Here is a 15,392-nt window from a genome sequence, read left to right on the forward strand (position 1 = left end):
CAGGAGCTTTAAATGAGAGCTCCTGATGTTTTTTACAAGCTATGCTGCTAGGGTCAGAGGAAAAGAAGGAAAATTACATAAGCTCTCTGATGACATATCAAACCTCCTGCTTTTGGTAATGAGTTACAAAACCACAGTAAAAAGATTACTGCAGTCCTTGAGGAAGTAACAGAATAGTTTCTAGATGGGATGCAACTGGAAAGAAATAAAAATAAAATTAAATAAGAGAGAAAAGAGATAGCGCCTTTGTTAAAGCATCACTTAGGCTAATTGGGGAAAACTTTCGTCAACCGCTGTTCTGTAAGGGCATTCATTACCCTCTGTTGGGGCATCTTTATCGTTATTCTGAAAATAATGTCAGTCAGCACTGAAGATAGTAGGGAACTTACACTACTTTATATGGCAAAACATTTGGAATTTTGGCTGTCATAGCCAAGCAAAAAGTAACTTCTGTTGCTGCTGAGTTACTTTGCACATTTAGGTAGTAAAGTACCCTAAACTGCTGCTGGATAGCTTTGCAGACATTCAGCTGGTGGATACATTCATGTCCCTGTGGTTTCCAGTATCCCAATTCCCTCTCTGTCTGGAGGGTCCTACTGTTTGGTGTTTCTCTGACAGAAGAGAAAATTGTTGCTAAGACATTGAAAGAAGGTGGCAGTTTTCTAAAACTGTCTCCTGAAAGAAGTAAAACTGTAATTTAGAATTTAAATACTTACACTTTGGGGGTTTTGGGGCTGGTGTGTTTGGAATTCTTTTGCTTTTGGACTGCATTATTTCCTTTATAGAAAAAATGAAATTTTAATTCTCTGTCTGCAGATCATCATGGTGTCAGTGCAATCAAACCATCATTTACTGTCTCATGTTAAAGGCTGTTGAATTGTAGCAAAACTGATTCAATAACTACTAATGCCAGAAGAAAAAAACCAGTAGTGCTCATATTCCTGCCCATGCCAATAAAATGGAATGAGGATTTTGTGTGTCATATCCTTTTGACATTGATTCAAGAAAGATTAAAACTTACTGAAGCCATTAGCAATTTCCTTACCGAATTCTGTAAAGATAAACAATGTAATGCTATCCATTTCTACTGTGCTTTAGCTAGGAGCCAGTAAACTATGGGGAAAAGTGACATTCAGAGCATAGACCAAACACAGGCAATTTTTAATAACTATTTTTGTAGGATTTTTTTTTTAAAGCAGATACACATCATACAATCAAATATTACACACACATGCAATTATACATGTATGAAATTCAGTATATTATACGTGCAATTTGTATGCTTGTGTGTACTGAGTGGCTTGTGGCTGTGCAAGGGTCAGATATGATCAAAAGGGTTGAAAACACCAAATTTGGAAAAGAGTTTCTCTGAAACAATTATAAAAAACATTACAGATCTCTGTCCCATACAAACATGTGCATGTGCTTATGATTACTCATGCAAGTAGCTAGAGGAAAAGGGAAAGACTTCTAAGTAAAGCCAAGTATGCGGACACTTCCATCACTGAAACTAAATATAAAAATAAAGTGTGGAAGATATTACCTGTAGCAGTTATTATTATAGTTGTTGTAACTTCCCAGGGCTGTCAAGCACCCCAAGCAGATCGCATAAGAGAAAAATATCTGCGTACCAGCGTCCACCCACACCTGAAGACAAAAAAACCCGAGTCGTTAAAAAAGGTGAAGAAGAAATCACCTTTATGCATATATTGACTGCAAATTTGCAGAGGCAACTGTACAGGGTAATAGTGTCTGGCAAACCTTTTATAAGACACAACCTTCAAAAAAATATGCTGTGAGTTAATTTCCCCTCTCCTTCCCAGTTACAAGGAGTAACTCACCTGGTCTTTACAGGTTCGACCTGTAAAAACAGAAACAGAATTTCTGGAGAAGAACCTCACCAAATATAAATTCTTTAATGGTTTTATTAACACTATAAGATGCTAGAAACTGCAACCTAAATAGAATCATCTTCATTTATCTCATTCTCACTTGATAATTATTAATGCAAATTTAAAATTTTAGTGTGGAAAAAATACTCTAAAGCCAAAATATGCCATTCATAGATAATATACAAATCACGCTGGGGAAAGAGAAGACGCAACTTATCAAAGGAAGGAGGGTTTTTTTAGCAATATTTAATGGCCCCAATTAGGCACCAGGACATGTTTTTTCTGGTCACTGTACAATTAACAAATAAAAGTTCTGTAGAGCTTAGCAAGTAAGTACCTTTATAATATCATTATGGTAACATTTATATCCTAAAGTGATGGAAATACTAAATTCTAAATCAGAGAAAAGAAAAAAAAAGGAAGCATGAGTTGACACAGTAAGATTATTCTCCTCACAGCAATCTCAGAAAATCAACATAACATGCAATTTTTTTTTACTTTAAAGATACTCCAACAAAACAGTTCATTTCATTCTACTAGAGTCTGGGTGTGTTATTATTGGAGGTGAATAGACTCTTAACTCCTGATTTTGCCATGAGAGCGATGTGAAGAACCCATGTCTACAGAGCTGCACTGTCATTTCCAATCCAGTCAATTCTGACTCCTAGTTTCCTGGCATATATGAGCTCTGTAAGTTTTGCTTTTTAAAGCAGAGCAACCAAAGTGTTTTTCAGAGAAGTAACAAAACCCTGACTGATAACCAGAGGCAATAACTGCGTAGCCATTAGCTACTCTAAGTTTGAGACAGGAAAGAGGTAACGCAGGTAGTAATTTCATGACTAATAATAGTAATAATCAAATACTCATAAATATATCAAGGGAGTGGATTTGTTTTACATGTGATCAAGTGAGACGTTAGTCTCTGGAGTTGTTGTGAGGGTTTCTGTTTAGGAATAACATTAAGATCACATTTGATTTGCATCAGTAGCTTAAATGGTTTCATTGCTGTCATACTGAATAAGATACAGCTGATTACATCTCAAAGTTTCACCACTTGGTAAGGAAAAGACTTCACAGAGAAAGCCTTTTGACAGACAGGATCTTTAACAAGATCAGAAGCTCCCAAAAAGCTGTAAGGAGCATAGGTCAACTGAAAATGCACGGTCTTCTTGAGCATAAATAAAAGCTAAGAAACTGGATCAGCACGTGTGGAATCTGCTGTTTCTTTCCATTTCAGTTTTTGCACCATGTATTGTTGCAATGCATTGCATAGCACTTAGATGAACAATAGCCTTTCCTGTCGGCATACGCCAGCTCTGCAGAAGTCTGATTATTCCTTGGACAGCAAGTCCTAGTGGAAATGGGGGCAAAGAAGAACTGTACTCCAAAGTGAGAAACCCCAGAGCTGCTTCAGAAGAGGAGCAGAGAGCACATCCCTCTGGAGGTCCTGTGTACATAGTTAGAAAAACAGATAAAATTCTGGCCATAAGTGATATTATTTCCTTCAAAGAAAAACAAGTCTCCTGTAAAGCCCATGGCATCTGGCAGTGCTTCAAAATAATAAGTGGCAACTACTTTATGAGAAACATGTTCTGTAAGCAAATGTTCACGTGTTCTATAAAAGTTGAATCAGATTGAAGAGCCCTTTGCTTTTGTTGCACTATATAACATCAATCTAGAAATTCCATCAGAACTTATGGCTAATGTTTAAACAGAAAGAAGGAAGTAATTTTATTTACTGAATGGAATAATAGATCAGTGTAGCTTCTTTTGGGTTCTACACTCAGACAACCAGTGACATTTAATTTGTGATGACCATTAATATTTCAAGTTTCAGGTTTCTGAAATGGCAAAACCATCTACAACTCATCAAGGGAGTGGTAAATAGGGAAATTAATTTAGAAACCACAGATAGATTCTTGATAGCTGGAAAAACATGAGAAATGGACTAACTCTGTTGTATTTTTGTCACAAGCCTAGACACGTCAACATTTTAAAGCCATGCGGTTGATATTACAGCTCAGTTCTTCATATTCTTGCCCCAACAGCTAGTGACCATTTGACATTTACCACCAGACTGCAGTACTCATTTGTGGTTGGAGAATTTGTTGAGGTACACAAATTGTTTATTAGTCTAAGTCACACCCAGTCTTAGTCATTCATAAACTCTACCTCATGGGAAGTTGTTCTCATTAAAACTTCTAGTGGGTACAGATGGGCTCTTGTAGATACCACTCACAAATCCAGGTGTCACCCATGTGGCTTACAGAAACAAAAGCATTATAAATTATTTCTGAGTGCTGAATTTGCAACGTCTGGCTTAGACTAGAATTTGTAACCAAGTACATGGAATGAATGTAGAACAATTCTGCAGAACAATGAAATTCTGAAGGACAGAGACAAAGAAAACACTGCCAATAAGCTGCAAACCAAGGGTTCTGGAGCCAGCAGCTGATGAAAGACTGGGACAAAAGGACTACATTTTTTTCTGAAATGAGACAGGGCTTGATAGGTTTCTCACATGAGTAGATTCCGGAGGAAAGGACCTGTACCAGAGAACATCCTGTTCATGCTTTATAAACTTTGTACCTTGAAAATCCTTTGGTTAGTGATAATTAAGTCAATTCAGTAGTATGCATTCATAAATTTTGGGATTGAAAATGTTTTATAGTCTTTTATTAGCTTCTACTTTAAAAGATGAATCTAAGTGTTTCTTCTTACTTTTTTCATATCATAATTAAAATGTTTCCATGCCAAAACAAGATCAAAATTAAAGCACAAAACCTTTGTTTATTATACCCTAATATTTAAAAAATCCAAATGCCAAAGGACAGAACCTTTATACCTACTATCCTTCATATCTACCGTGCTTACATTTTTGCACTTGTTACAGCCATTTTCTAGACAAGCTAGGTCCAGCGCTACATTAGCAACAAACAAGAAAAATGTGAATGCCAGCTCAGAATACCGCAGCACAGCTATTGCTCCAACTGCTGTACGGAAATAAAGCTTGCTAGCTAGGAAGAAGGGGCTGTTCGATGAGCCTGTGCGATGAAGCTCTGTTCCCAAAGGGAGAAGGCAAAGTAAACAAGCCTCAACTCTATGGCACTGCCTGCTTTCTCCAAGTAGAAACGAGGCATGACAGTGAGAGAGTGTGAGTCTCTCTCCACTTCCCATTTTCTGAGTGGGAAGGGGAACAGAGAGCTGTCTGTGTCCTGATCCCCATTTTGAAGCTTTCCCACACTTCATTTTACAGCTTTCCTGATTCACACCATTAGCTCACAAGCAGCGGTCTCAGCTGTGTCCTGCTGATAACTAACTTGTTGGCAAAAACATAATTCCACAAAACAGAATAACCAAGAACATCTTTTACTAAAAATGGAAAGCACTGTTTTGCAAAGTCCAGCTCTCAAAAGCTGGCAATACCCAGATACTAAGTCTGCTTGGGTAAACTTAATTTGGCCTTCTTGTGTGTAGGTCTAGGACACAGTCTTCATTTACATGACTTTCTGCCCAGGCAGAAGAATCAAGCTAGTCAAACAGAGGATCCTGTTGTCCGGAAGATGCCTTGTCTCTTTTGTTGCCGTGATTGTAGCACATGTAATGAATGAAGAAGGATAAAGAAGGAAGAAGAGGGATGTGCTGTAGTGAAGACAACAGAATACTGCTCTGGGAAATTAGATTCTTTCAACGTCTCTGCTATAAAGTTTCTATGTGACGTTGTGTCCATAAATCACTTAAACCAACCCTTTCTCAAATGTTCATTAACTACGTAATCCTCATTTAATGGATATCCGAAGCGAAGTACAAAATTACTGAGCATTCACTGTGGCAACTAAGGTGAATGAAAACCATGTCTGGAACAATTAAAAAAAAAAAAAAAACCAACAAAAAACCCCCACAGTATAAAAAGCCAGGTCTACCAACTTCAAATTGAAAATCCCCAGAAGACTGACAGCCTCTCATTGTAGTCTCGGTAGATCTATCTCTCTACATCAGTAAGACGGGGTCATGCCATACACTGAAAACAAAATAACAGGTTTATGAAGCCCATGGACAGTGCAGAAATAAGTCACTTTGAAAGGCTGAGCCATTTTTTTGTGATGATCAAGGTCTGAACAATATGCAGTATATTTACAGGGCCAAGCAATGAGTGAAAAGGATAAAACAAAACATTGCATAACTGTCCTGAAATGAGCTTAGCTGATGCTGTACTTGAATAAAGCAGAGACCCTGGGGAAAACCTGTTACGTGTTGATGTTATTTCCATAATGCATGGAATAAAAATGAACATTACTCACCTGAAGGGCTATCATTAGATTCCAGGTTTTTCTCTAACTTTGTACCTTCTCTTTACTTTCCATACTCTCTGTAATTATTTTCTATACACTACTGTGCAGCTATTATGGAATCCTCCTGTGACTGCAGGAAACATCTCCCAGGATAAACTGACTATCTGGCACTTGCACAAGCTTTTAGAGTCATGACAAACAGCTGAATGTAACTCAAAAGGTGTAAAATTGTTTCATGTCTGGGGAACATGGGAAAATTAAGTAGTTATTTTCAGTTTGATCCTCCTAAAAGATATGTAGTTTTAAAAAAATATATTATGTTGTCATCTGAAAAGCTTCATTTTACAGCCCAGCTAGGAAGCTATTAATGAAATTTCACTATTCCACCTCCTTGTACATGTCTCTGCATATTAGTCTATAGGAAAAATGCGAGATGCCTGAAGTGCACGTTGAGGATGTTTTGAGCAGAAGTGCGTGTGTGTGTGTTAAAAATGTGATACTCAGAAATTATGTTCGTGGCAGGTTATATGCTCGAATCCACAGCCAGGTGTCTCACACCTCAGTGCCTGGGCCCTGGAAGAAGACAGGACCTGGTCAGCCTGCATTGCCTCTGCCTGGGAGGATCAAGTCTGTGGGCTGGGTAGACAAGCTCTTGGGATAAACACCAGCTTATGGTTTAATTTTTCAGTCGGTTTCTCAAATAATGGTAAAAACGGGAAAAGCAAACAGAACAGGATGTAATTTTTTAGAAATGGCCCAGTGCAGCTCTAAACCACCTCAACCACTTCCTATACTTACTCCTTGTTCAAATATGTCTCTACGCTCAGTTATGTGTGTACCTGTACAACCTCACAAGCACCCTACAAACGGTAACAGCAGCCTTCCAGCTGTTGATTCACAGATCTACTGTGATTGGAAGGCGATTTTTTTTCTCTAAGGCAACAGATGAGAATAACCACTGTGTAACACTAGTGCTATTGTCACTGTGGTGTTAAGTAGGAAAGACCATACGTGGGCATGAAAGATACAATGGAATTTACACCAAAAAAACCCAGAAAAGCTCTAAAGAGGAGGCAGTATCTAGATGATAAAGTATATGCCTAATTACACACCAAGAAAAGTTGCAGGAATGAATAAAGCTGCTATAGAGTAAGGCTCCCAGCTTTATATCAAACAGGAAAACAGTATTGTCACTCTCATTACAACTGGCTCTGACCTAAGAGCTGTATCTGACCTGTCGCAGGAGAGATGTCATGATTTCCTCCCCATGGTACTGCTCTCTGAACTCACAGAATCAATGAGGATGCTGAGGTAGTAGCTGTGGGTTCTTGATACTGGTCTGGACTTACACGTAGGCTTTAGGTGCCTGTGTGTTACAGTTTCAGAGATTTGTGCATGTAACGAAACACACGTGTCACCCTTTCTCTTTTTGCAGTCTTCTAAATTATATTTCACAGATTTCTTAATGGTACCAAATCATTGTGATGCTTTGGTTCAGGTGACAATTTAGAGACTTTTCAATGTAATGGCTGATCTAAAAGAACTGCAACATTCGTGTTTCTCCATACATAACTAGGACAACAATCAAGCACTATGAGGATTCTTCCATTAAACAAAATGTATATACAGTTTGCCTGTCTTTCCATTACCTTTCCTGTACTCTACAGTTAACAGATCTGTTAGGAACAATAAACATGTAGGGGCTGCCAATATTTGTACCCACACAACTCCCTGAGTATTTCTATCAAAATCAATGGAATAAATTTCACATTGGTGTCTGAGTACTGGCTGAAATATGCATCCCAGTGGTGTAGTTTCATAAATACACACTTTTTTTTTTCATTCTTAACAGTGAGATTGAACACCCACTTCAGCTGCAAAGCTCAAAGCATCCTTAACTACGGAGTGGTTAATGGCAATTCCATAATGAAGCACTCTGAGAATATGGGAGATCTCATAGGCCAGTTAAATGCTGTGCTCACTCTTTAAAACATGATGTTCCAAATGTTGATAGTAATTTATTTTACGCTTTGTTATCAGAGAATGAGCAAGCACTTCAGAGTTTTCTTTTAATTTAAATTATTCATTTCTTTTTGATGAATCTCAGCAGTGTTTGCATTTTAAAAAGCAGTTTGCCTTTGGTTTCAAATAAGAATTTTAAAAATAAAGCCTTTGCTATCAGGATATAATGAATTAATTTTCAAGGTAAAGGCATAAAATAGTTGCAGATTTTTATAACAGTAAGAATGCCTGAATAAAACAACCTGTTGCCAAATAGACTTAAACAGGAACATTACTAGAGTTTAAGTCCTACACATGATGACATTAACATTAATGTGCCAGTGTCTCTCACAATATGTGGGGAACGTGCTGAAAATGTCAAAAATTCATGTCAGTTATGGAATATCTCTTCCTGTACTAGACCGCAAGGTTTAGCATTTTCAAGTTGGCTTCTAAAGCACATGCTTTGTGAATCTATGGTCACAAAGCATGGTTTACATCCAAGCCACCTGGGAGCCAGTTAAACTATCTGGATATTTCACATACTGTAACAGGTAGCCAAATTCAATGAATGGAGGAGGTCACAACTAGAGGACTAAACCATGATCAGAAAAAAATAAAACCAAAATCCATACACAGCATAGAAGAAAGAAGAGGCAATGGACAGCAAACAAAGACTGAAAACCAGTTATGGAAATCACACAGGGTAGCCAGGATAAGGATCTTAGCTTCGTGTTTTGGGAAAAAGTACTGTACATTCTGTCATTATCATACAGGTTTAGACATAACAGGACTGTAAGAAACTATAAAAATGTTAGGTCTTAATCTTGAAGTAGCACCGGCACTTAAAGACTATCCCTGTCAGACATGAGGGAATCAACGTGTTTAATTGTGAGTACTAATAGAAACTTTTGGAGAGTCAAGCCATCTCAAAAAGATCTGCCAGCTATGGCCCTAATACAGGCTTCCTTCCTCTTCTCCTGCCACCTGAATTAGATAAGAATGTTTAAGGGATTGCTGCCTTTGGTGATGCCAACTACATCTCCAAGCACTGCTACAACAGGTCAGAATAGGTCTAATAATTTCTGACATAAAACTGTAGAAACCCCCAAAATATATGCTGAGCAAAATACAATGAAAAAAATGCAGTTTCTACTGACTTTGGGAGAAAGCCAAAGTCCCTATTTTACCCTGTCCTTTCATCTCACATAGTCTGGGTCCTTCTTTTCTATCAGTTTGTCTGACTGCTTTCAGTTACTAGCTAACATATTTGACTGAATAGGAACTGAAATTGAAACCCAAGCTGACCCTTCTGCTGTAACCCCACAGAAAAAGAGCAGGTGCTTGTGCTGTGAGCCTACACGTACAATTCAGAGGACAATCAGATGGATGGACAGATGCCACTGAGATATTCTGACCTTTTTTCAAGGTCAGGCTGGAACCTTTCTTTGTCTTGTGATTAGCAGGCCTTCATTTTACATTGACACCAATAGATAGCTGTGATTGTACATAGGAAGCAAACATGAATAACTCAGCTATGTTAAACTAAACAAATTATGTTCATACATAACAGTATGTTTTTCCTGCAGACATACTTGCTAATGCACCAATCCTGCACACGCAGAGGCTCCTGACCATAACTGTTCTGGTGTAGCAAACCAAAGGTCTCCAGGGCTACTGGATTCTGCTACTCAAAATAATCTTTTGATATTAAGAACACAGAGAGCACATACTCTCTACTGCGACAGGAAAGTACCACATAGCCTGAAGGCAGTGAGCTTTCTTTACAAGACTATTTTTTCAGGTCTTGGAACCCATGCCTCCTAAGTAAATGACATTATCACTAAGATGAACTTCTGAAGTCACTAGGAAAGTAAGAATTATTTTACTAATTGAAGCGTGCTGACACAGCATAGGGTAATGTGTAACTATAAAAATCATTCCCAGAAGAACATTTCTTAAATTGCTGTTTATTACATTCCTCTGCTACATTTTTATGTATATATGAATGTGTCTTCTAAGAAAAATGATAAAATAGGTAGCAGTGGAGGACTGAGCATTTTACCTCTGATCTTATTTCCAGTTAAAGTAATTTTTTTGCAGGTTTCTCATTATGAAGAACTTTCAACTGCATCAAAAACTATTGTGTTTGTCATGGTACAGCATAGTTGACAATAGCAGGAGAGAACACCAGGATGAGAAGTAGATTGCTGCATTAAGACTGGATATATATACACTGAAAGGAAAGCAACAGGTATATGTGTGGCTCTTTTTTTTTTTTTTTTTTGACACTTCCTATGTTCCTCATATGCTAACCAAGATGAAGAATGTTATACATTCAGATGACACTCCCCCAGAAAAGGCAGAGATTAATTTTGGATATTTTCAGGTTCAACACAGAATGCTTTGCCAAATGAATGGAGAAGAGGCTGAAACACCTACATGTGCCCCGCAGGCCACACTAAGCAGGAAAGTACAATGGTTATAGATCCCATTGCAAAAAGTGCAAGAGGTTATACTCTGGATAATTCACTGCCATCAACCGAAATCTCTGTTCAAAGGCATGAAAGAAAATTGACTAGTTTTCATTTATTCACTGGTCACTCTCATAATTAACTGCATTTTTTTCTTCAGTAGCAGCTAACACAAAAATCATCTGAATGCTTGTGCTATGCAACGGCGTAAAATACATAGTTCAAAGTACTCTTCTATTCTCCAACAATCAGAAGCTGGAGACATTCGAAGTGAATCAATCCATTCCTTGCATGTATTCTGCTCTTTTCCTGTCTAGCAGTACACTGGTAATGTATCTTATTCCTATGAATCCTGCAGACAAAATCAAACAGGGAAGGATAAACTTTATTATTTAAATTTTCCCACATAATCAACACAGTTACTGTAACTGCATAATTTTTCACGTTTGACTATAAAATTGCAAAAAAGACTGATTTTCTGATTTTGGTATATGTTTAGTTTTAAAAAATAATCTACAGATCTTTTCAACAGTTAATTAAAAAAAGACATATTTATTTCAAAATCAGACAAAAAAAATATTTCACAAAATTAAACTAATTAATCCCAGGGGTCACAATGAAAATCTTTTTGCTGACAAGGAAAATAAAGCCTCCCGTTTGCAGCTGAAATCTTGGAACACCAGTGAGCAAAACAGTCTGTTACAATGCAATTTTAAAGTAACTTTTTTCAGTAGAATATAACTTTAACTAAAGACACAGGTTAAAGCTTCTGACAACTTACATGACGACCTTCACGATAAATCATTCTGAAAGGTACTGCCTCAACAAATATACTTTCAATAGTAGATCAACATACTTTTGATATACCTATATTCCATTAAATATACTCCTTTAAAAGAAAACTTTCAATGTCTAAACTTATACAATCTACATTTATTGAACCTATGCTAGAAGTATGATGCAGAAAAATAAGGATATAAATTACACTATTCACGGAAAACGTGCCTGTCCTCAGGCTACTTGAAAATGGCAACTGTTTGTTCAGACAGCCATCGATGTAAAATAGAGTTTAGCATGATGTTTTACAAGTGAAGCACAACTCCTCTAGGCTTATCCAGATGGCAAGAATAGTACTAAAATATCCCTCAGTCATCTTCACGCAGCCTCAGTCAACTCCAAGGAATCATGGCTGAGGGCAAAGCTGGGGTCCCCGTGTTCAGAAAAGTAAAGTGAAAAAAACCTGCTGGATCCAAGCACGCTGCCACCAACTGTTACCTAAAGTAAATAAACTCTTTAGCCCTTGCCCCCTGTCCCGAAATGCCTTCTTGGGAAAAAATAAAATAAAATTATCTTGTTACTCTCTCAACTCAATGGGAAATGTCATTAACTGGGAAACTAAACCAAAACAAAATATGAACTGTGTATTGTGGAGAAGGAGCAAAAAAAATGTTGAGTTTTGGATACAGGACTTAGTTTGTTTCTGAAGTTTACTACCCAGGGGTTTTTAAACAACACAGCTTCTGAAAGCAGAGCCTTCATTAGGGCAGGAAAACACAACTTAAACGGCCAGGCAGAAAATGGCTGAATTAAGCTCTTTTTTCCCTTCTCTTTAATGGTAGTGATTCTCAAAAGATTAAAAGTAGGTTAGGCGAATAATAAAACAGCTATGTTTCTAGTGTCTACCTGACAACAGCTTTTGTAGAAGTGAATAATTACATGAAAATCACTTCCTTTCCACCTCTCTTTGGGATTTCTGTGGGTTGCTAGGCAGTCTCTCTCCTACCTTCTGCTAATGTTACTTACAGACAGGATGAATACAGTATATTCATTATGAGAATGGTGAGCTGAGGGGGAGAAGGACCTAAATACTTGAAGTTTTGTTTATTCATTGCTGCCTTTGGAGACCAACACTATAGCTCAGATTACTTTACACATATTTAAATGCTAATTTTCCGAGGCATAATTGTTAGCCAAGTACCACCCTGTTAAAATGGAACAGGACTTTCCTCAATACAGGAGCCACACTAGTAGTATGTTTCTGTGTTGCCAGCCAATGTTGAAAGTCAGGTGCTGGAGCAAAGCATACTGAGGTTCCTTCTGAGACTTAGAGGAAGAATTCTTTCACTTACTCTGACTGCTTTTCATGACGGAAATAATGTTTGTTATGAGACTGGTTTACTTTCCTGAACTCCTTAACCCAAAACTTAGGAGATATCTTGATTGCCTTGGCATGATTCCAAAACTAGCAACCACAAAGTACTGTTGTACTTCCCTGTTTGTATAACCACGAGTGCACTCATATAGGTTAGGGAGTATGTTCATAAAAAAAGAAATAAACATTATCCAAAAATCCCTCTTCTCTGCAGAGTGCTAACTGAGATAACTAGGGGCTTGAATGCTCATTTCAGATGGCAGGTAGGCGTGCATGTTTGTGGGAAGGGCAGCGGGTTTTTAAAAAGTGTCTTTGATTTCCAGACTCTGATTGCAGTCTTCTGAGCCTACAATTCACTTTGATTATGGACTTGTCAGTTGACATCCTCACTCAGCATGGTACAACAGGAGATAGAAAAGAGACCAGAGGCTTCGGATTCACTTCCCAGCCAGCATATTCTGACAGCACGATTCAAATACTGCACAAACTAGCACCCCAATTAAGAGAAATCCCAACCTGGCAAAAACTACGGTGCTAATCATATTGCATTTTGCACCAGTATTTTACTAGTTTCTTACCAATTGTCTCCTTACCTTGGCTAATGGCTGAGGACAGCTAGCTGCACACCCCAAGTGCCCCACACATCTACACAGCTTCGCCTCCAGATTTAATGTCAACAGAGAAACAATAGAAGGTAACAACTCCCACCTGTAAATCTGTTATTTCACTAAATTGCAGTACAGTGAACTGATTTATTAAAGGAGCAATCTCTGCCTCCTACTTCACCCACGCTCTGAAAGGTACAAGGCTTATATACATTTAATGCTGGGATGCTTGTTTGTCTACTTCCATTTCTAACCTCTACATTATCTCCATTTCTAATTGGCATCTCAGACCTCAAGAGGTCTCTGAATTCCAGGACATTGAATACTCAGGAGACTTCAGTTTTCCACAGTGGTAGACCTGAAAGCCTGGTGCTTCTGCATGGCATGGTCACCACAATGACATCCTGGAGACCTGGAGGCTCGGAAGAATGCCTGGGCCACTACTACTGGGTTGTCCCAGTGTCTTTACATCCCCAACTTGACTCAGAAACACCAATGCCTAAGGGCAGTTTTGCCTGATAGTGATGTAAAAGGAAACCATTATGGCCATGAAAACACCCTTTCAGGTTACCATGTTCAGAGATTTAGTCTGTCACAAAGTTACATTACAAAGAGCAATTAGAGGTGTCTAAAATAGCATTATTAAGGCATAACCCTTTGGAGCTGCTCTCTCCAACCAATATTTCAATGGCTATTAGTTATCTTGTCCTGACCATCCAAGAAATATAAAGGTGTGAAAGAAATAATAGGTAGCTATCTGATGTTCTTTGTTAAATAGCACCAACCTACCTTAAGCCTTGTTTGATTTATTCTGTGCAAATATACAAAATCCCAGGAATAATTTTCATAGGACTTTTCCCATATTTAGGAAGAAAAAAAAATCTAACAAAAGAACAAATATTTGGCCAGGCCTATCTTTATCTGAAAATCAATACCAACATTCCAACTTTGCCCAAAGGAAAAATCCCATCTACATGGTAGTTATGAGTCCAAGAATTTCTCTAAACTATCTTTATGATAAAACTTGCATGTTTTCATTTACAGCCAATAGTTACAACAGTTGCCCAGAATACACATAAGGAGAGGGTTATCTCATAATATAGAATTTTCCTTTGAAATACATACCGGTTTTCCATGACGTTAGTTCTGGAACATAAGGTAAGGACATGGCTGACAGTATAAGATACACAGAATATTCAAGAGATATTTGATGAACACAATTTCTGGGGGGAAAAAAAGTTACTGAGTAGCTGGAAAAGTTCTTTTGTGTCAGAGCAATAAGAAATGAAAATTGTCTTCACTTACTTAAATTTGGGAATCTGACAAGCTGGAAACCTTTTTAAAAAGGTATTGATAAGAAGCAAAAATATCATTAAATCCCAATACCTCTTGGGAGAGGCACCTGTTTTTTTCACCAACTTATTTCTTGTAACTGCATACCAAATGCACATAGAGTTCAGATCAACAGGATGGTCTGCATCATTCCTCTGTGATGAAGCCTGCTTGTATTGACAGTTCTTGGTTACTGAAATTTGTCCAGCATTCTGGAAAGGTAAAGTTATTGACTGCTAGGGCATCCACATGTTCCAGTTGTGCTGTATAGCTCTCTTGTAGCATGCCTTAAAAGCATCAAAAGTTTTGCCTTCTCATACACTTGCCCTATACAAAGCTTCAGGCACTTGGAAATAAAGGAAGTTAATTTTTTTTTCATTCTGTGCATGATATGAAAAAAGCACAAAAAACCAGCCATTGCCTGCCTTTCTTTTTTTCAACAGAGTATATTTTCGGTGTCCTAGAGACACCAGACTTTACCAGGCCTTTTAGGGGGGCATGTTTGGGGACTGAGGCATGCTTAATGTCATTTCCTAAAAATGATAAATAAAGATGCTCAAGTTTTTTTTAAATAAATGCAGGAAGCGCAGTTAACTAATTTCTAAAATGAGGGTGTTGATTAGTGTTCCTCTTTGCTGACTAAG

General features: G+C 37.8%; 1 protein-coding gene across 2 annotated transcripts in view; it reads right to left on the minus strand.

Annotated features, from left to right (window-relative positions):
* SLC6A11 (solute carrier family 6 member 11) overlaps window positions 1-15,392 on the minus strand; it is a 106,326-nt gene that overhangs the window by 17,579 nt on the left and 73,355 nt on the right. For both annotated transcript variants that reach the window (XM_049826562.1, XM_049826561.1), the window contains exon 8: window positions 1,544-1,647. In XM_049826562.1, the coding sequence (XP_049682519.1) occupies window positions 1,544-1,647 (104 nt within the window). The remainder of the gene's footprint in view (window positions 1-1,543; window positions 1,648-15,392) is intronic.

The sequence above is a fragment of the Accipiter gentilis genome, chromosome 23 (assembly GCF_929443795.1).
Source record: "Accipiter gentilis chromosome 23, bAccGen1.1, whole genome shotgun sequence".
Lineage (NCBI taxonomy): Eukaryota > Metazoa > Chordata > Aves > Accipitriformes > Accipitridae > Astur > Astur gentilis.